General features: G+C 46.0%; 2 protein-coding genes across 3 annotated transcripts; one reads left to right on the plus strand and one right to left on the minus strand.

Moving 5' to 3' along the window:
- Positions 1-282: 282 nt before the first annotated feature.
- Positions 283-8,160, plus strand: fbxo10 (F-box protein 10). Of its 2 annotated transcripts, none has more exons than XM_077018554.1 (11): positions 283-562; positions 1,123-1,734; positions 2,599-3,450; positions 3,888-4,037; positions 4,364-4,500; positions 4,658-4,728; positions 4,875-5,027; positions 5,143-5,478; positions 5,711-6,018; positions 6,105-6,277; positions 6,370-8,160. In XM_077018554.1, the coding sequence occupies exons 2-11, from the start codon at positions 1,150-1,152 to the stop codon at positions 6,545-6,547; spliced, it is 2,943 nt and encodes a 980-aa protein (XP_076874669.1). In that variant the 5' UTR covers positions 283-562; positions 1,123-1,149; the 3' UTR covers positions 6,548-8,160. The 2 variants fall into 2 exon arrangements, with proteins under 2 accessions (XP_076874669.1, XP_076874661.1); XM_077018546.1 differs by having other exon boundaries at positions 286-562; positions 5,708-6,018.
- A 272-nt stretch (positions 8,161-8,432) lies between these two features.
- On the minus strand, positions 8,433-12,392 carry polr1e (RNA polymerase I subunit E). Its single transcript, XM_077018567.1, has 12 exons — positions 12,253-12,392; positions 11,945-12,048; positions 11,783-11,859; positions 11,621-11,706; positions 11,163-11,215; positions 10,676-10,820; positions 10,349-10,459; positions 10,071-10,164; positions 9,803-9,933; positions 9,585-9,663; positions 9,292-9,423; positions 8,433-9,017 (listed from the first exon to the last, which is right to left on the minus strand). Exons 1-12 carry the CDS (start codon positions 12,311-12,313, stop codon positions 8,852-8,854), a joined length of 1,239 nt encoding a protein of 412 aa, XP_076874682.1. The 5' UTR covers positions 12,314-12,392; the 3' UTR covers positions 8,433-8,851.
- Positions 12,393-22,775: the final 10,383 nt, after the last annotated feature.

The following is a 22,775-nucleotide window of genomic DNA, read 5'->3' on the forward strand; positions in this document are numbered from 1 at the left end:
TATCATAAAGAGCATAATCCAATAAGAAAATTAAAAGTATTCACTAACGACATAGTTTATTGTGCAAAATCAGATTTATATATACATATGTAAAATTTAAATGCTTAGTTTAATAAGCCCGCTGTTTGAAACTTTTCCTCTACTAGTCTTTATAAATGAGCATGAAAGTTTCCTCAGTAACATCACAACAAGATAAATAAAATGTGTTCATGTTAATTGGGAATCACGTTAATTAAACTGTAAATTCCATTTTTTTATTTCGAAGATAAATAAGATTAAATATAATAAATTTTATCTGAACAATCGCGTTACACCGTATCACACAGCAGGCCGAAGTATCTGCTGAAAGCTTCGGACGCGACTTTGTTTCTTCAGTGAGTTTGGAGACGGTCCATTCTGAGAAGAACCTCCGCCCCTCTGGTCATGAGAGAGCCCAGTTATCCCCGCCTTGAAAACGGGACGAAAACGCAGAGGAAAACAACCTTCCTCCATCGATTTTGCTGGACGCCAGCCCGCGTCGGGCTGCGACGATGAAATCATATTGGGAATAGCACCGAGCGAGGTGAGTTAGTGGGCTGTGATGATGCCACGACAGTAGTTTCCACCAGCGTAGGTTAGTCTAACGCAGAGAGGGCTGTGTGCTAAGATCGGCCACAAAGTTGCAGGAAACGCTTCCTAATATTTCTCTCTGTCGTCTTCTGTTGAATGTAGATACGGTGATTTATATTTAAAAGACGACGTACCAATAGCCCAGGCGCTTTTTTTTAATCGCCTTTGCCTCTTTTAATTTTTATTTGCAACGTTGTGAGATCAGACTGGATTCTGTCGGCGGCGTCCACACATCAATATACACGTCTCAGATGAAAGCAGCGCAGAAGCCTTGATCCGTAGGACACGTCCGTGACAAACACATAATGAATGTTTTGATGACCACAGGTTTCACAGCTCACTTTCAAGTGTGCAAACTTAAATGTCAGAACCTCCTAATCACCCACCATGCACCATTCCAGATGAATTCAATCTGTATCATAAATACAGAGCCGCATGGTCAAACCCACCCCCTCTTGCCCCTTATGCTTATACACCCCCCTCCTCTCCCTCCCTCCCCTCCTCCCCCTCCAGGTGCGGTGGCGAGACCTGGTGGTAGACATGGAGGCGGGTCTGCCCGTGGAGCTGTGGCGGCTCGTCCTGGCCTACTTGCCCCTGGCCGACCTGGGCCGCTGCTGCCTGGTGTGCCGGGCGTGGCGAGAGCTGGTGCTGAGCCTGGACAGCACGCGCTGGCGTCAGCTGTGCCTGGACTGCCCAGAGTGCCGGCACCCCAACTGGCCCCGGCGGCCGCAGCTGGCCCCGCGCTCGTGGCGGGAGGCCTTGAGGCAGCACGCGCTGGCCAGCCGCACCTGGACGCAGAACGGCGCGGAGCTGCGCTCCTCCGCCTGCATGCACCTCTTCCGTCGCCGCAAGGACCGGCGGGTGTGGCGGGTGGGCACGCCCGGCTGCGACCACATGACCCTGAGGGCGGCGCTGGGGGCCGCGCGGCCGTACGACCGCCTGCTGCTCTTCCCGGGCGTGTACGAGGAGCAGGCGGAGGTGACCCTGAAGGTGCCCGTGGAGATCGTGGGCATGGGCAGCCTCGGGGACGTGTCTCTGCTGGTCAGCTTCGATCAGCAGTGCCCCACGGCCAGACTGTGTAATTTAGTGCTGATGCCAGCATGGTTCTCACCTGTGGTGTTTAAGGTAAGCAGTCGGACGCACGCACGTGCACAGACTTCCAGCAGTGCGGCTGTTGATTATGGCGATATGTGGACTATTCATTGGGATTAATAGCACATTCCATGTTAAAGGAAACAGTGTGCATGCCAAGACCCTTCCCCCAAAAACAAATGTTTTTTTTTTTACATTTAGTGCAAACTTTTTAAGCAACAATAGCCATTTTGACCGAGAAGGCCAGAGCGGTGTCTAAAGAAATGTATAAATGCTGCAAGCACATGCACACAAAATACACTAAATACGCTGACTGGTTTGTAAAATACTGCAAACACTTTCACACTTCCTCCATATTGACATTATGAACCTTACTATGCAGTTATTCCTGCAGAATCAAGCATAGTTTAAAGGTTTAAAAACAATAAAAACAATACAGGGCTCAATTTCTTCAAATCATAAGCTCATCTTAATCGTGGGAGGGTGCTGAACCTTGTAAAGATCACAAGCACAGGATGCTTTTAGGGTTCTTTTGTACCACCCAGCCCAGATATGAATAAAAATTAAATTCATCTAGTGATGTTTAGAAACCTTTCAACCAGGATTTAGCGACGACACTGCATTTATGGTGTGCTCTTGTGTGTGGTGTATGTTGGTTAATTACTCTAAATGGTATTTGATAGTTCAGGCCATCAGAACCAGGCCAGAAATAGAATTTGAGTGATCTTTTGTATTTTTAGCATACAGTGATCTCAGTTCTGGTATGGATATAAGGTTTAGTTTCTTCTAAAAGGTAGATCATTACAAAAGTATCACCGACGTAAAGCAACATTTACCTGACACTGTGATTGATTTGATTTTTATCTGTTATCTGTTGTTGATGTCTGTGTTTGTTAGACGTCCTCGGGTCATGTCCAGCTGGACAACTGTAATTTTGAGGGCTGCCAGGTGCACGTTCGGGGTCCAGGAACCTGTCAGGCTCGCTTCTGCTCATTCGCCCAGGGCAGCTCCGCCCATTTTGTGGGAGTGGCCATCAGTCTGATGGACAGCTGTGAGTTCTCTGGTGGTGACTCTGCCTCTGTCACTGTGGAAGGGCCGCCGGTTTCTGAGCGAAACTGGGCTTGCAAACATTTGGCTGCTTTGGCCAAATCTTTAACCGCGGTGACCATGGCAGCAAGCAACGAGTCGACAGCAGATTCATCCAATCAAGACACGAAAGACAATCTCTGTGGAGTCAGTCACAGAGACACGCCCCTAGGAGACGCTCTGACCACAGACGACTGGACCAAACAGGAAGTGGACTGGGAATCCAGCTGGACCAAACAGAAGGCTCCACCTGGTGGCCTCCTAGCAGGCCAGGACGGCACGTCGATCGAAGACGACGGAGCGGACGCGTCGAGCGAGTCCAGCGGTAACGACGACGACGACGACTGTGAGGAGCGGCGCGAGGAGGCCGGCAAGGTCGCGGAGAGGGCGCTGGCGTACGAGCAGCACGGCCTGGCCCACCTCTCGGAGCCCCGGCACCACGCCGCCACCGCGCCTCCCGCCCTGCGTAGCCTCTCCGCCGAGCTGCGCAGGGACGCGGAGGCCCAGGAGTTGGCCGACTCCGTGCAGGGCTGCCTGCTCCGCCGCTGCCTGCTACGGGACGGCAAAGGGGGCGTGCACCTGTGTAACCACGCCCATGCCAGGCTGGAGGCCAACGTGTTCCGCGGCCTCCACTACGCGGTGCGCTGTATCCAGAATGCCAAGGTAACCACCCAGATATATAACGCCTGCAAACGCGTAGCTGTAGTCTTTCATGCAAACACCTGAATGTGCTGTTCGATACATTCTGTGGGTGACAGCTGGTAGCTCGAAAGTCCTTTGTAATGTTTGTGTGGGTTGAGTAAATAAGTCATTTAAAACATTTGATTGGATTAGGGTTTAGTCATTTGATAGAGCCATATTTTCATTAGGTACAGTTAGAGTGTTTGTACTTAATAACGTGGGCTACAGACAGTAAATCTTAACATGTGAATTGCTTGCACATCCAGATAACAAGAAATGCAAGAGATATGAATTTGTGTAATCAATGATCAGAGTGATCAGGTCTGATTGATCTCTAGGGTCGTGGTGACATTTATACCATGTTAGCTTGATGCAAATACTGTACCATTACTCTCTGTCTGTCTGTCTCTCTCTGTTAGTTGGTGATGTTGCGTAACGAGGTGAGTGGCTGCCGTGCGTCTGGTGTCTTCCTGCGTCTCTCTGCCAAAGGTCTCATAGCCGAAAACAACATCCACTCGAACGGGGAGGCGGGCCTTGACATCCGCAAGGGAGCCAATCCCATCATCCTGGTAAGTGTCATCTGCCCACAGACCTTGGCCACAGTCACAAGTGCTGCCAGTGCTGGCTATGCCACCCAGAGGCTTTCTCAGGGAGCTACAAGCACTACAAGTACTACAGGCATATGTTTAGAAATGTATTTAAATGCATGGAAGTCTTAATTGCAAAGTCACTGTTTCATAGCATGTCTTCACTGCAGTAGTGGAGACGTATCACTGCTGTTTTGCTCTGTTCTCTCTCTCTCTCTCTCTCTCTCTCTCTCTCTCTCTCTCTCTCTCTCTCTCTCTCTCTCTCTCTCACACACACACTTGTTCTTCCCCTCTTTCCATGGCCGCAGTGTAACAGAATCCACAGTGGGCTGCGTTCCGGGATTGTCGTCCTGGGCAACGGGAGGGGTTCTATCCGAAGCAACCAGATCTACGGCAACAAAGAGGCCGGGGTGTACATTCTCTTCAACGGCAACCCTGTGGTCAGGTAGCCAGGAACGTCTGTGTGGTTCTTACATTATGACCGGGCATTACATAAGCAATGTGGAAAAACAATCAATTATTCATGCCTTCCAAATCTTGTCAGATATGATGACTCAGTTTCTACAAACAGAGGCTTATTTTGCATTTCTCTGCTTCGTCAGTGGGAATCATATCTTCCACGGTCTTGCTGCCGGCATTGCCGTGAACGAGAGCGGAAGGGGGTTGATCACTGGTGTGTATGACGGTGACAGATGTCTCTCTGTACCGCACAACCTGAGGGGAGAAGCAAGAGGCTCTCTTGTGTAGCCTAATCTGACTAATATTTTAACGTTATGTTATGTGTTCTCTCTCTGCTTTGTCCATCTCTCGCACTGGTAGAGAACGTAATTAGGCAGAATCAGTGGGGCGGCGCCGACATCCGTCGAGGGGGCGATCCTGTACTGCGCAACAACTTCATCTGTCACGGCTACTCGGACGGAGTGGTGGTGGGGGAGCGGGGGAGGGGGCTCATTGAGGGCAACCACATCTACGGTGAGCACTTTCTGGACTCTTATTATGCAATTTCCTGTCTGCCAAGACCGGCAGTTCCTGTCAAGTTTGCCCTAAAGGAGATCCTGTTGTAAAATGCTGCTTGTCATACTGTCAGGCAACAGGGGTTGTGGCGTGTGGGTGATGTCGTCCAGCCTCCCTCAGTTAATTGGGAACTACATTACCAACAACCGCATGTACGGGCTGGCCGTGTTTTGCCGGAAGGATCCGGAATCTTCAGGGGGCGGCGACGGCTATCGCCCCACTCAGGAGCGAGAGAGAGGAGGAGGCGGGGGTGGAGGAGAGAGGGAAAGGGGAGGCCAGGAGAACTTCCACGAGGAAGGCGAGCTCCTGGCGTGGGAGAGCGACATGGACAGTGAAGACGAACGCTTCTCCACCCGCCGGCCAATCACTGTGGCCCTGGTTGAGAACAACTGCATGAGCCACAACGGAGGTGTGAACCGTCTCCAGATCTGCGCTTTCCCTCGCTCTACTACTCTTCCTGTATTTTTGTGCTCTTTTGTCCCAACACTTTAACAAATTTAAACAGTATCCCTCCCCCTTTTTATTACTTAGTGTTTGGTGTTGGGTTGTCATGACTACCTGTGGCTCCTTTGTTTTTGTATGTTATTTCTACAAATGTTTGCAGTTACTATTGTATGTCTGTGCACGCCCTCTCTCAGCAGTGGGAGTTTATGTGAAAAGCAGCGAGGCTCTGAACGTGGTGGGCAACATGGTCGCCAACAACCGAGCGGCGGGAATGTCAATAATTCAGAGCGCTCAGCTGACTCGGCTGGTTGGCAACTGTGTCCATGGCAATGGCAGGGCGGGTGTAACCGTGGCCAAGGAGTGTCGGGTGGAGCTGCGTGGCAACGGCATCTATGGAAACAGCTGCCATGGCATCTGTTTCCGTGGCGATGGGCAGATTGTGGAGAATGACGTGGTTGGAAACACCGCAATCGGGATACGAGTGATGGAAAGCGCGGATGTGAAGGTGAGCTTTTTTTCAAGTTTTTATTCCATTTGATTGACACAAACATGAGAAAAGATTGTGTGTTTGCGTGTTTGCGTTTCCTATAGGTTCTGAGAAATCGTGTGCAGTCTTTACGGGGCTGTGCCATTTCCGTGAGGGAACAGGTTCGCGGTGTGGTCCAGGAAAACCTGGTGTACCAAGTCAACAAAAGACCAACCATATACACTGACCCACTCAACCAAGAGTGCGTGGTAGTCAGTAACACTTTGCTTACCCACACGTGAGTGAGTCTAGTCATATGCCAACGTGGAGTTTCTGTTCCTGTTTGCTTGGAGGATACTAACTTCAAGTCAATCGTCCATTCTGTTTCAGACCCAATACGCCCTGGGCTCTGGAGAACCCGCCCCCCCGTCCCCTAGGCAGCAGCCCGGCTAACTGTGCCTCTTCCGCACGCCCCACCCACCTAGCCATCACCATGACGAGCAGAATTACTGCCACTGTGGAGAGTGGTTGCCATAGCAATGGCAGCATCTTCTGTTCTATACTTTGATGGTAGACGATTCACTACCCTCGTTGTTCGACTGGGGGACTGAAGACTCCCTTAAACTGGGGCACAATGGTCTAAGTTGACCTCCAAAACCAGCTAAGTCTTTGCTCTTGGGTCTTTGCACTTATGGGCAGTGTTCCAATCCAAAATTCCCTTGAAAACGCTTCTTAGTAACTTGCAGGTGCGAGGATGGAAACTAGTTGTAGTAATGTTGCTTCGGCCTCCTGCAGGTCTGGATGAACAAATTAGCAATGTTACTTAATTTCCCCAAGATTCATGCCTCTTGTTAAGCATAAAACAGCTGAGAGCTGATTTGCCAGTATGCTGTACTGATTGGCTGGTCTTCAAAGGTCTGTGTTATAGAAATGCCAATATCTCATGTAACGTACAGGTTCTGCAGAGCGGATGCGTTTCTCAGATCCAGACCTCTCTGTGCTGAACTTTAACCCTTTTTGATTTGAGTAAACTCAAAGCCAAGCTGTGACTGTATAATTATGAACCACAAAATATATGCAACCAACCTCTTTATGGTTGCTGAAGGGTGAAATTATACCAGGATTATAACCTGGCTGTGAAGGCCTACAGTCAATTTATTAACTCTCATTTGTATCATTCAAACTGATCTGAGTTCAGTACAGGGCGTGATAAAGGTGAGAATTGGAGCAGCTGTAGCTGATCTTGAACCAGACTGAAAGAGCAGCCAGTGATCTGCTTGCACATTTTCACTGACAGTACGAGGGACCAGCTGACCATCAAGCAACCCAGGACGGGTTGTGACTTTAGCTGTTACAGAGCCACCCAGATTAAGGCCATGTTGGTCCCTTAATGTCTGTTGAATATACCGTTGTTCTAACTTAATGCTTAATGCTCACTTTTCCGTTCACATTCTTGGACGTAAATACAGAATATATTTTTAATTCATGTATTACATGTAAAACATTCTAATACAAAATCAATGAATAAAATTGCTCTATATATTATCTCGCGCTATAAAGAATTACACACGGGAGTAATTACAGTGGGGGAAAAAAAAAAGACACTGAATGATGCACAGTACATGGTTTTTCCCTCGCCTCTCCCGAGTGACAGGGCTGAAAATAGACAGTAAACAGGTGAGATGCACCATGGGAATTGTAGTCTTTCTAGCACCTAGTGGTTGCGCTCCCATCTAAGCGACAGAACATCTGTACCCTTAGCCAATCCGCTGCCATAGCAACGGCATGCTACACCGCGGCTTGAGAACAAGTTGTTCAGTCACATGGCAGCCCCGCTGAGGTTTATGCTGCACATTTTAAAGGGATTTTTCTCAATTGTAACTTGGCAACCACTGACTAGACACAAAACCGGTTAACACTGGCATTGACTGAACTGTAAGTTATTGGCTGATTAAAGGGTAAAATGTCATGACTTGGCAACACAGATCATTGGTATACATGCTGGAATTACAGCAAAGGTTATCTATGCTGACGATTATGGATATAGTTTCATTACCGTTTGCCATTGATCCCGAATAGTGCAATATGTGATGTCTAAAACTGTGCCTATTTTTACTGTACACTTTCTTTTTTTCTATGTTGTACAGTCTAAAAAGAAATGTATAAACCATTTCAAATGTGGTCTTTATTTTCTGCAAAGTTTATTTTGTCTAAATACAACAGTATATTATTAATTTATTTTAGGTCAAAGTTAGACAACCACCTAATGCATATTTTGTGTGTTCTTATTAGCACTGCAATAGAACTAGTAAATATTTCCTATACAAAAAAGATAACTTGTATATTGGTAAAAATAAATATGCTAGTTATCATTTAAATCCAGTCAGTAATACATCAGTTGTGTATGGAAGTGACACATTCAATTTTGTACAAATATATTGACAGAAAAATAATTGTAGAGATGAGGCTGGATTTACTTTATTCCTCCATATGACCCATAACACTCATGTTGTGTAGGTCAAGTGTGATTGCATCCACCACGCATCAAGAAGGCAGTACATCCTGCCCTTTGTACAGTGCATGCAACCAATTACAGTAATACAGACAGATTGCGACTGGCTGAATGCTTTATACACAGAAAGCAGTAGTTCTTGCCTCTTCATTGCCCTACATTTAATATTGTTATTGGAACATAATTATATTGAAAACTGGTTCACCTTCCTGTCTGTTCCCAAATGCCAGAGTTTGTCTGAAAGTTGCTAGACGTTAAACGTTGACACCAGTTCATTAGGCCGTGTGGTCGTTTCTGGCCTTGTAGCTTTAATGCAACCCTAAAAAACACCTGCGTCACAAGGGGAACCGCCCGTTGACTCTAGGTCATCTTCTTGCGCTTCCTGGATCTGGCACGCCCATCGTAGCGCACCAGGGGCAGCTCCAGGAAGGCCATCCTGTGCTCGTCCCGGTGCCCCGACTCCTCCATGTCGACGACAGGCCTGCGGGACAGCGTCAGCCCCATGACCTTTGCCACCTCCAGCATCCTGCGCACACAGAACACAATCGGGGTCAGACAAGCGATCTGCACCCAATACCGCTCGCTCACCCACCGCATCTCTGGGCCGAGTCAAACGCCGTCAAATACATATTTCTCGGCGAGCGTCAGACAGACGATTTTTAAATTTGCGTCATCACGTATGGCTCCGGCCCGTGTCCCTTTCAAGGGAATTTAGCGAACGGGAAAGGCCAATTGCGGTAACGAACAGACCGGAGCGAGGAGACGGAACGATTCTTTGGGGGTGCGTGTGCGAGACTGACTTGGCCTCGCTGATGCACAGGTCTGTGTGTAGGAGTGTGAGGTCCACGGTCTGGTTGCCCATATGAAGCAGCAGGGCGAGGCAGTGGGTGGCCAGCTTCACCAGCATGGACGACGACACCGTTCTCTTCAATCTGGGGGGTGGGAGAACAATTAAGTGTGGCCTTTGACCATTTAGAGAAACCACATTGCACACAGTATGAATTGATTGCTAAAGGGAAACAATACATACATCAACAAAGCCAAATTAAAACATTACAAGGACTTACGGCCGGGCCTCAAATCTACTACGCACCTGCCGTTATCGAACTTCTCCACCGTGAAGTCCGCCTGCACTTTGTTAAAGAGGACACGTGGGCAGTCATCCTCGCCAACTTCCAAAAGCAAAACCCAGAGGTAAGCAATTAATCTGACAATTACAGTCAAAATACATTTTTTTCGCAGGGAAACCAGCAACGACAAAAGTGTCGTATTATTTTAACGCCCATAAGAGTGTGCATTGCCGGGACTCACATTTACGGACAAGCTTTTTCTGCTTGGCGATACCGATGAGAAAAGCCAGGTACCAAGCGCAACGCGCCTGCCGCTCCCGATCCTCAGCTGGTTTGGGCAGGTCCCTCAGGTGCTTCAGTACGGACACAGGACTACAGAGCACAGACAGAGAGATCGGCGACTGAGCCAACATGACTGCCACGGAGCCAAAATGGTAGTCTCCGACCTCTGCCAAGAAACGGCCGTACGACTGTCACTACAGAGGACCAAATATGGTAACGTTGCTTACATGTCATGCTCCTTCATCTTCAGGTCTTTTGAGGTCAGTCCTGCCATCTTTGCACCGACCTCCTTGAGTGACTCGAACTGGAGTTCAGACAGGACTAACAGGACATTAAGGAGCTTCCAATCAACACTCAGCAGCCGTCAGCACAGAAGAGCAACTTTGCTTTCACACACATGATCAACAAATGGACCCTCTAACATTCTAGATGGTCTTTAGGAGTCGTGCCACAGAGCAAAGCCTGAGCGTGTGACGCTCGGGGGGCTCGTGCGTGGGGAGGATACGGCCGTCGAAGGGGTAGACGTCCTCTGGCTTATCTGCCTCCCTGTTACACGGTGGGAGGAAAGGAGTGGATGAGGTCTCAGCCTGCCAATCCGCCACCTCCTGCTCCAATACTGAGAGAGAGAGAGAGCGAGAGGTGTCACTACTTTATTTATATCACAAGATAAGCTTCTACTCCACTTTGAACAAGGTTTTTTTTCCCCTCCCATGAGCTGCAGAGCTACACATCTCTTCCATGACATTTCAGAGCAAAACAGCACACACACACACACACACACTCACACACACACACACACACACACACTCACACACTCACACACTCCTCTCACCTTCCAGGCCCTTTCGCTGTATGATGGTGTCGGCGGCGCGTGCCACGGCCTTCTGCAGCATGTCGTTGCCCACCTCGTTCAGCCGCCGCGTGCTGAGCGCACGCTTCTGCTTCGTGGTGCCGAACGCCTCGATGAGGGCGTCCACCTGCAGGGACACACACACACACACACACACACACACACACCTTGAGCCTGCCGTGTGCGCTGAGCCTCAGACAAAGAACCTGACCTAGGATCAGTTCTTATTGTGGTGTTTAAGAATAAGAAACCCTGAGGGAAACGTGTGTGTCATGGCTGCACCGTCCAGCACAAAATCACTCACAATACAATGAAACAACAGACAGAATAACATGACATAAGAAAAAAAAAATATCAACAAGGTTTCCATCTGTTAGGCACAACAGTCATTCATGCTGTCTTACATGTGCAACAAAGAAAATTATTAGGACTCGAAGGGGCAAAAACTGATCTCAGATCAGCAATTTACCTTTTCTCTGTAGGTCTGGGTCTTGTTTTGCTCAGTGTTTGCTTCATTTTCTCCTGCAAAGGACAAAATAATGTCCCATCACCTCGTCAAGTGAGGCATGCACATACACCATGGTACAGAAGCACCCCGCCCCCCCTTTTTTACTCGACATCCTGCTGATGTTAAAAAATGGAAAAGTGCATGTGCATGTTATTACATAGTTCTAGACTCTATGCAATGTGTGTGTGTGTGTGTGTGTGTGTGTGTGTGTGTGTGCGCGCAGAGTTGTATAATCCAGGTTCAGAAAGTAAAAGTCCTCACCAGGATTTTGCTCAAGCTTCCTAGATTTTCTAATTAGTGCAAACAACACAATCCAGGAAGCCTGAGCAAAATCCTGGTGAGGACTTTTACTTTCTGAACCTGGATTATACAACTCTCTCTGTGTGTGTGTGTGTGTGTGTGTGTGTGTGTGTGTGTACCTGGTATCCTGGGCTGCAAATTGAAAAGCTGAGCGCTATGTACCTCCATCACCTTGTTCCGTTTATTCAGGATACCCACGAAATATCTGCAAAGAATCACGGTCCATTGGAAACGCAGCTCCAGCATACAAACCCTCAAACACACCGTCCAACCGCACGTACTTGCACAAGTTGTTGCTCTGAGCCGAGCCGGGCCCGAAGTTGTCCCCGACGTAAGACAATCTCTCGGACTCCGCCACCTACCACACAAATAACGGTGTTCGTACGGTGCTGTCAATTCTATCAAGTGTGCGTTCAGTGTGTGTTTGGGATAGACGTGGTTACCACAATCCTCCGCCGTTTCTTTCTGGGGTTGGCTCCATCCATGTGTTTGTACAGCTGGAAGTTCAGCTGATCCGTTTTTTTCACCAGCCCATTTGAGAATTTTACTGCAAAGCAATTCACAGAATCCTGTCTTATTCATTAAAAGTACCGTCAAAGTGAACATACTCCAGGCACAGCTCGCAGCTGTAAACCCACGTGTGCAGCTGAAAGTACGAGTAAAGTAAGAGTACTCTTCGGGTTTTACTCTACAGATCCTCTTACTGCTCTACTCTCGTATGATTACGAGGTGTGTGTGTGTGCAAATTCACCAATTACAGCGCTGTCTTCTCCGGATTCCTCCGATGGTGTCCAAATACAGGACGAAGCCATTAGTCTTTCTTGTCTTGCTGTTTCCTATCTAGCTACGTGATTCTGTAACGCTCTTCTAGCACGAGCGCTAGCGAGTCGAGTTCTGTCAAAATAAAAGTCCAGATAAAAAATCATAAAATACATTAAAATAAATAAATAAATAAAATAAGACGGAATAATATTCTAATGAAAATTTGATCGAAAAAAATATAAATCTATAACCAAACAGTAAGAAGAAATTGTGTAAACTAAAAAACTCAAACTGGAGTGGCTGGGGGAATTTTGCATTACCACATCATTGATACTGTCATAGTTAGGACACTTGTATGTTTAAGAAAAGGGTACAATTTGAAAATAAAATGTATGTCTTTGGACAACGTGGAGCACATCTAGTACTACACAATAAGTAAAAACATTTTGGGTGTATACCCACAGACAAACTAGTGATTGTGACTAGTAGCGCTGTGTCATCATAAGGCTCCATTATGCCATTCACACTAAAAATGTAAATGTGCCATATTTTGTCAATTGTGATTTTTCACCAGAGTCAAAATTTAGCCTCCCGTGCTGGGCGATGTCCTCTCTTTCATACTCCTTGTCTCTAAGTTTAGATTCTTTAAGTTTCGATAACTCCCCAATCCTGGCTGCTCTCCATGGAAATTCACCTGCTCCTCTTCTCCCAGTCTGTGTGCCTGGTTATCTAAAAACTGCTTGCTACACATCCTGCACTGAATAGGCCCCTTCTGTTCTCCTCAAGGCCACTGAGGCCTCCTTACTCCTGCTTTCCCACAGTCTCCCTGAAAAACATTAAATTGATACATCAAGTTATTAGCCTTTAAATTTCTTTTTTCTTACATCCTCCACTTTTTACCCATCTGTGCAGTTAGAACACACACACTCGTGATTACTAGGGGGCTGTGTATCCAGAGGTGGGTAGGAACATTTACTCCGTTACATTTACTCAAGTAGCTTTTTGGACAAAAATGTACGTGTAAGAGTAGTTTTAATATGAACGACTTTTACTTTTACTTGAGTAAATATGTGCTGAGAAAAACGCGACTTTTACTCCGAGAAGACTGACCAACGTCTCGTCACCCGAGTATGAGTATGAGTGACCAATCAAATGAAGCCGGTCAGTCACGTGATCACTTAAGCAAACTTTTTCACCAGAATGTGACAGAAAAACCTACCAAGCATCCCTGACCTCATACAGCCAATGTTCACATTACAAACGTGTAAAAGGACAGTCTTAACATGACGTTTAAAATTGGATGCTACCACTTTATCAACCTCTGAGGGGAGAAATCCAAACACTGCCAAAAAGCTTGCCCCATTGTGAAAGCAGCAAAAAGAGCAAAGAGGACACAAAACCCCTTCTCTTTAAGTAAAGATTACAGAGATGTTCTCTGGTTGCTTGTTTACTTGTCAGATTTGGCTATAAAAATAATAATAAATATAGCCACAAGCGGCGATTGGCGGGTTCACACACGAATAGGCACTTTGGCCTCAATAGGCAAAAGGATGCCCAAAAGGTCCTTTAGAAGTTGTTTGGGTTTGGCCAGTGTGTACTCTACAGATAGTGTGTGATGACATCTGCTTGTGTCAGAAAGGGAGACACAGAAATAGCACATCTGGCTAGGACTGCATCTATGTGAACAATATAAGAAGGCCTGCATGTGTCTATACATGATTGGGCCTGTATGTTACCGACAGAGAGAGATTGAGGGAGCCAGAGACTATGCTTTGTTAATTCACTCCTTGCACACCTAGCACGCCTAACATGACTGCCTGTGTATTCAAAGTATGAATGTAGTCTGCAAAGCCTGGCATTACATGACTGACATGACTGACATAACTGATATGACTGGAATGACATCACTGGCATGACAAACAAAATTAACATGACTGATATGACTGACATAACTGGCATGACAGGAATTATTTGACTGACATGACTTATATGACTAACATGACTGGACTGACATGACTGATATGACTGGACTGAAATGATTGGCATGACATGACTTACATGACTGGCATGACTGACATGACTGGACTGATATGACTGGCATGACTGGACTGACATCACTGGCATGACTGACATATACTATACATATACTATAGATATGCATACAAACTATATACATTTAGGTAGAAGTGTGTGTGTGTGTATGTGTGTGTGTGTGTGTGGTAGTGTATGTACTCAAACTATGACAACATACTAATACATACATACATAAGTATACATAGAAACTATACATACATATAGGTAAAAAGGTGTGTGTGTCTGTGTGTTTGTGTGAGAGAGAGACAAAAAAGAAGCCAAATATCAGTTTGTATGAGCATGTGTTAGTCACTGAGATATGAGTGGGTATGGCTAGGGAAGTGTCATTGTGAATGCTATAGGAAGGCCTGCTTGCGCCTGTATGTGTGTGTGCCTGGTTAATAGACACAGAGAGATCTAGGTAGCCAGAGCAATGTTTACTTAGAGCACAGAGATGGGAGGGGGAATGTGGGTGAGAGTGTGAGAGAGACTGAGTGTGTGAGTTTCAGCTTGCGTGCGTGTGAGAAGGAGAAGGTGACAGAGGGACTTTACATGCATTTTTATGCATTGACAAATTTGTTCAGGATGGGGATTCTGAATGTGCATTTTGGTCAGAATTGGATAAAATATGAAAGAGCTTCAAGAATATGAATATTATATGTATCGATGCTGTCCATTAAAAAATATATAGCAGGTATAAGTGTCCTAAAATCCCAAATCTTTGGATTGTTTTTTGATTTTACACTCTGTAGAGTATTATAAGACTTTGCTTGACATGATAGTATGAAAATCCTAGGAGCAGTATGAAAAGTGATGATTTCAAACTATTATTAACTGTAAATAAGCTGTGCATTTTTTAATAGGACATGTAATGGGAAAGTTGTTCGCACTACTGCAAGGAATCAAAAAAGTCCAATTGCATCTTCCCAAGTGAAATTATGTAGGGGATATACTTGCTTTTTTTGCAATAGCGCCCCCCAGTAGCCAATCGACACCCAGCTGGAGTATGTCATAGGGGGCGTGCACTTGCCCACACCCAAGAGGTTTCGTGCAGATTGACCAATGGTAAGCCTGTCAAACATGTGCCGATCACTGATTGGCCGATTACATCAGCCATTTTGGAAGTACGGCATGTCTACTTTAGGATCTGGTTCTCAGAGGCCCATAGATGATGTCTGTCAAGTTTCATGTGGATCGGCCAATCTGTGTGCATGGGGCAAATTTTTGCATGTTATAGCGCCCCCTAGCAGGTGAGGTATGGCAACCTCTGCGAGCTGCCCCAGACCCTCAGGGGGAAGCTGTATGTGAAGTGTCATCTCATTGCATGCAAGTTTTCTTCAGTTAGAGCTCCATATGCGCAAAATTTACTATTGAGTTTACACCCCATCATTTCATTGGCTTATACTGACTAGGTAGTGAAAAAATTAGCATTTTTGTTGGATACATTTTAAAGTTCAACCTCTTCTGAACGTTTTGATACCACATATGTGCACATATGTGAAAAATCCAGGGACTAGTTCGCGCTCAAAGATGTGTGTGATTTTACACATTATGCAAATTAACTCGAAATCTAAGTGTGCGGAGCTTGATGGTTGTATATTAAAAGTCCTATTTAGTCAAGGAATGTATAGGAACTGGAATTTTGGTTCTAGGACCTACGGTGTGGGAGATATGGACCAAAAGTCAACATGGTCTGCTATAGCGCCACCATCAGGCCAATTTGGGTCCCTGTATGGGAATCTGGTCCTTGGAGTTAACTGAACCTTTTTGCCAAGTTTGGGGTTTCTAGGCATTACGGTCTAGGCTGCACTATGTGTGTGAACCCTAAAAACTTTTATCTGCTATAAAAGCCTGCTCTGTGCTAAGAAGATCAGCCGTTTACATCAGAGAGAAATTGTATGCTACTGTCACTTGAGTCAAATTCCAGGGCATTATAATTAGACTATAGCCTACTGTTCTACATTTTATAATGGAATAAAACATGCAGTCTACAATACTATGCTTTTTTTGATTTTTGACCTAATTTCATGTTGTTGTCAGCTTCATTTAATTTTTAATACACACCATTCCTGCACGTCAACCCTGCAACACATTTTTAAAAACGATTTTGCTTGTTTAAGGTGATCGTAATTTCAGGCCGTTGCAGAAGGCATTGTACTAGAATGATCAGGCTATAAATGCTGCGGAGTGTATATCAGGATTTATACATTGAGAAGGGGTGGTACAGTGCAGTGAATGTCTTGTTTGAATCAATCATATGTGTCTCCCAGCAGTGGCAAAAATTCCAGTCTACTGGAAATTCCTGTCAGAACTACAGCCGAAACATGAAACTGACTGGCAGGGACCATTGGTGATTTATAAGCCTTGCTACATGTTATGCATTTCTCTGCAGAATGTTATTTTAGAAAATGGTTGTGAAGGACCTGCATTTACTTCTAGAAGCAATTATTGCCTGGAAGTAAAGCAATTTTGGTCTTGACTAGAATTCCCAGCGGATTGGGATTTTTGCCACTGCACCATTCGATACACCTGCATACTACACATCTGTTTTGTGACATATTTTCCACGCTTCAAACAATGTGCATTGTACCACCTCTTTTCAATCTACAAAACCCCATGCACACCTGCCGGCATTTAAAGTCGTCCTCATATAATTTAATGTGCAAATCTGTCCCATTCTTTCTGCAAACACCTCTTAATTTGTGCAGCATTATGGGGTTTTCACATTTTGCGTTTCAAAATTCTTCACACTTTCTCTGTTGGGGACAGATCAGGATTGTAGGCAGGCCAGGCCAGTGCTTATACCCTCTTTTCTGCAGCCACACCTTTGTAATTTGTGCGTTTTGCATTGTCTGCAATAATATAGAAGTCAATGTAAATGTAAGAAACAATTTTGACTTATTTTGTATTGTATTATTTCATTGTTAATCTAACAGGGAAATGGGGAAGAAGGTCAGGAATATCAAAAAAATATTTTTTGTATTGCTGTACAGGTGGACTTTCCCATCCAATAACTCTTGAGCATGTGCTCATTTTTGCCACTGGCCTTCAGCGAATCCCAGCAGTGGGTTTCCAGATGCAACCAGAGCTTGCATTTTTGCACCCAGAAGATGGACTAGCCAGGTTTCCAAAGGTCAACACATGTTCCTTGGTTCTTCACCTACCTGTAGGCCAGACTTACACGGAATTTAAAAATAACATGGAGTTTGGACTAGGCTGTGCTTCCCAGTTTGGGGAGGCCTGAAATATTAATGAATTTTTTGAATGGTTCTGATATTCCAAAATTTGTTTTATTTTTTATTTACAGAATGCTTTTGAAGTTTATGTATTCAACTGTATTTGATTTGTTCATTTGTAATAAACATCAAGAGTGACTGAGACTGCTTGCTTATTCTAAAACTTAGTGTAATGACATTAATTCAAAGTTGTATGTGTGTATGACCTCACTGTCACAACCAGGGCTTAATTTGTAAATCAAACGTTGCCGGAACGCAAGCGTAAATTGTTACACTGGCGGTATAATATTTTGCCGGATCGAGGCAGACAGTTACCGGAACGCACGCTTCAAAATGAAAGAGTTCCCGGATCCTGTTCCGGCAGGATCCGGCTCAAATTAAGCCCTGGTCACAACCAATATTTTTACATTAACTTCCTATAGCCATATGCAAAAAATTTACATGACAATCATAGATTTAATATCAATTTGTTCTGTCTCACTACCCTGGTACCTTGAAATAACTTACACCATTAACAGTTTAGAACATATTTGGTAAAAGTTATACTTCATCAAGATGTGAGCTAGTAGTAGTTTAATCACAACCATGGGTATTGTCTTCTGTTTAGCGAGAATCGTTGGTTTCTTCAAGAAACACAGGAGTGGAGATTTCCAAGAAAGAAGTTTATTTGTGTGCGCTTCTTATTCCAAAGTAATCTGACAGTCTACCAACAATAGGTTATATACAGAAAAACCACACCGCTTGAGGTGTTAAAGAATTTACATACAGACATACATTGTCAGGGGAGAATCCCATATGGCAGACTGTAAGATAACCCCAGCAGGGTGGTTGTTACATCAAAGGAGCGCACCATCATAGATGCAATCAAGATTAACACAATAGGTAAATAGAGCAAAGAGAGGTCTCGTGGGAGATCAGTATAACTGGCATATGTATCATATTTAAGAGAGGAAGTTAAGTACCTATTCAAAAATATCAGTTCCCAAACTGTCTCTTGCACCCCCCAAAGGATTTATGTTTTGCCTGAGGTGTCCCAATTGTTCTTCAGGAAGTATAAACTGATTAACGGGGACATCAATTGTTTGAGGCCAGTCAAAGGCAGGCACTCTAGCCCCATGGCCCTCCGCTGCGGCTGCTCCTGCCCCGTGGCCCTCCGCTGCCCTCAATCCAACTGTTGCAAACGGGTTCCTGACCATCCCCTGGCACTGGCTGTTCATCTGCTCCAAACAGACCTTGAATGCCAGTGTGATGTTGAAAATGTTGTGACAGACAACCTTGGGATACGGTGACATGTGTTGGGCAGTTCTTAAATTGTGGTGGTTCCACTGACTAACAAACAACCTGAGATCACGGTTTATCCGAGGGAGATAAACAAAGTGAAGAGCCCATATGTGCATTTCATTACTGGATTCCAATTTTCCCTCATTCTCCAGATATACAAACAATAAATGGTAGACGTTTGTAACACCTCTCCACACATCGCCCCATAGTCTCTCAATGCGCTGGTTATGAGTGCTCCTCCCTCGTAAAGCACTTCCCCTGCTTGAGCCTCGGAAGACATCCATAAAGAGGCCAGGCATGAAAATGGGTCAGGGGTTAAAAAGGTGAGAAGACCGGGGGGGCGGGGCATGTGACGTCATGGGGATACGGCGACGGGGCGTTGACATGTGGGTGGGGGGGGGGCCTTGACATGTGACGTCATGGGGATACGGGGGGGGGGGGGGGGTGGCTGCTGGTGTACGGGGATACAGCAACAGGTGATGCCAAATATTACGGAGCCCGTAAGGTGGCATCATGTAAAAAATATAGTAACGCGTGCGAACGACTTACTAACTCGTGCGAACAAGATAATTAAGTATTACTTTATATAAAGCCAGGTTTACCTTCTTTGGGCAGTCAGTTCGCGAACATCCCTGAGATCTGCTTGCTTTGCTGTGAAAAATTAACTTTGTTGCCACGTGTGAAAGGAGACATTAGTATCATTAGTATTAGTATCGTTCCCACGCGTTAATAAGTCGTGGCCACGCGTTATTATTTTTTTACATGATGTCATCTTACGGGCTCCGTAAAATATAGTAAAATCCATTAAAAATATATTTTTTGACTGTCTTGTCAATGGATTCAACGTATGGAGCCAGATCCGTAAACGCGAGAAGCCGCTTTTGCCATTCCAGATGGCTCAGTCAAAACCATTACGTCTTAATGCACCAATAAATACATCAGCGGCGAAAATGAGTGTAAAGATACCAGGTTAGACTCAAATGACAAGAGTTTACAACTTCATCTTCAACCTTTTCAGCCCTGGCGCGAATGTTACCCTCACACGTCCCTGGATTCACCAGTTACAACTACAGTGGAATGAATGAATGAATGAATTAATCTTTCAACTTGTATAGCGCCTTTCTAGATACCCAAGGTCGCTTTACAATTTACAATTTTAATACAACCAATCACACACCGGCGAGAAGCGGCAGCCAATTGCGCACAGCGTACTCTCTACCGGGATCCACAGCCCCCTGGGGGACTGAATGGGGTGCAGGAAGGGGAGAGAGAACAGACCCTAGTGGCAGAGCACCATCCACCACTGGGCACACAAGCACACACACAATCATGCACAGACACTCAGACAACTGCTTTTTTTTAATGGACATGAAGAGACATAGACATACACTCAGGGAGAATTTGTCAGGGAATCAGGGACTGCCAATTTACCTCACCTCCATGTTTTTGGACTGTGGGAGGAAACCGGAGACCCCAGAGGAAACCCACGCAGACACAGGGAGAACATGGAAACTCCACTCAGATAGGGACTTGAACCCAAGACCCCAGTGCTGAGAGGCAAACGTGCTAACCACCAAGCCACCGTGTTGCCCAAAACCACCAAGCCACCGTGTTGCCCAAAACCACCAAGCCACCGTGTTGCCCAGTGGACTACCACCTGTACCGGTTCAAAAAAAACACTTATATTTCTGATAAAAATTAAAACTTCATCAGAATAAAGATAAAATACCAGGCCTATCCTGACGCCGTCCTCCTCTGTCCCGAGCCGTGTAAAGCCTGGTTTATACTTGACGCACTGCGAGCGGCGCGAGGGTCCGCGCGGCGAAAATGACGTAATCGCTGTGGCTCCGCCCGTGCGCGAGGGTCTCGCGCGCCGTCCGTTCGCGAGGTCGTGCACCTCTCGAATTTTGTAACTTCTCGCGCGCCGCGCTTCAGCGCAATGGACAAAGTCATGTTTGCCGGGTTCATACACCTTTACAAGGTGGAATTAAAGCACTTGTACGTCACTTTAAAGGTCCATTTCAATATTTACCAGCACGTTAAACTTAATTAAGTTCAATATTTATACATATACTCGAAATGAATCGAAATAATTCGCTTTTTTATCACATTATTTAATGGTTGTTTATTTTCAAAACGCGCAATCTTAACGTCTTCACGTTCTCTCATGTTTCGTCCTGGAATTACAAGAGGCTCGTATTTGTACGTATCGTTTCGGACAACACTGAAAAGCCATATTTATGTTTGGCATGCCTGATGTATATATACGGTCTCTGGTCAGTAGGGGTGGGCGGATTGATATTTATATCGATAGTAGCGATACAAAGGTGAGGATCAGTATCGGATCGATACCGCGGCGAAAATATTGATTCTTTTGCTGCAGTTTAGAGGTCTGCGCGGGACTGCTTTTTTAATCCCGCTCCCGCTTGTTTTAATCCCGCTCCTGCCCGCTCCCGCCAAAAAATCGCTTGTTTTAATCCCGCTCCCGCCTACACCTGCTTGTTTTGCTGCTTGTCAACATGGGAACAGAGCCAAAAGGGCACCTTGAGGGATACTTCCTAGGAGGGCTTTGTGAGCAAAGAGCCAAAGGTTACGAAAGAGAGCCAATTATAGTTTACACTTTATTTGCACTACTGAATTTATTTACAAATATCTGTGTGCAATGAAAGACATTTTTTGTGTTTATATTGTTATATTTATATTTTTGTAAAATTGTTGCTTTTTTGTTATTTTGCACGAGAGACCTTTTTTTTAAACAAATGTGTGTTATTCTTTATATTCTTAAATATTTTATATTGTTCTAGTTAATAAAAAGCATTTTTATTTGCTTAAAATCTGTGATGGGCAGGGTGAGCAACTCAAAAAGGAAGAGATCACGCCAAGTCTCAGGGAAAGAGGATGGTTTAATAGAAAGTGTGCAAACCAAAAACCCGTGCATTGTTCCAAATGAAGGAAATAATAACCAGCAGTCAACTGGTACAAAGACAAGACATATATAGACGAACAAACGACCCTCAGGTGAGACGGATCACGGGTCCCGCCCACCTGAGGGACGAACATCACGTGACCAAAAACAGGACCGCTGCCGCTGTAACCGGGGGCGACCGGTAGGGGGCCCCCCCACAACGTGACAGACCCCCCCACCAAAGCCGCACTCCCCTCCGGATGTGCAGCTTACAGCGGCAGCACACAAAACACAACAAAGGGGCGGGAGGGCGGGGACAAGACAGGGACCTGTTCCCTGCCGTCCTGAGCTGAAACACAAAACACAAAACACATAAGCTCCTCGTCACAGGACGCAGACCAGGCAGGGACCCGTTCCCTGCAGTCCTGGAGCTGAAACATAAAAACACATACAGGTTAGCTCGCCTCCTGGGCGGGACCCTGGACCGACTGGGCCGTCAACAAGACGATAACCACGCCCCGATCGGTCACAGGGCCCTCGCGCCCTAACCGGCCTTAGGCCGCTTAAGCCCCACCGCTGTGTGCGGACCGGGAGCACATGGCCCAACAAACGTCATAGGTGTGGATGTGTGCAGGCCGCCACACTGGGGTGCGGTCACGGCTTCCACCAACCACCTCCCGAACCTACCTCCTTGCTCGGAGCTGACCCCTGCCCTTTCGCTAGGGGTCACCCCAGACTCTTGGGGAGTGAACCCCTCCCCGGGGCCCCTCATCTCAAGGTGGACTCCTCCACCCAACCCAGGAGCGCCAGAGATCAGGGCCCTGGCAATCCGCAACAGGGACACGCTGGTCACCCCGAGCTCGAAGGAGAGGGTCTCCTCCTGGAGACCCCACTAGGTCCCGGAGTACCGCAGTCCACCACCAGGAGCGACCTGCAACACATCACACACACACGCACACAGACAACACATAACACAAAACGCGCACTGCTCCGACCACTGACCCCCCTTTTACACAG

Source organism: Brachyhypopomus gauderio, chromosome 1 (genome assembly GCF_052324685.1).
Source record: "Brachyhypopomus gauderio isolate BG-103 chromosome 1, BGAUD_0.2, whole genome shotgun sequence".
NCBI classification, from domain to species: domain Eukaryota; kingdom Metazoa; phylum Chordata; class Actinopteri; order Gymnotiformes; family Hypopomidae; genus Brachyhypopomus; species Brachyhypopomus gauderio.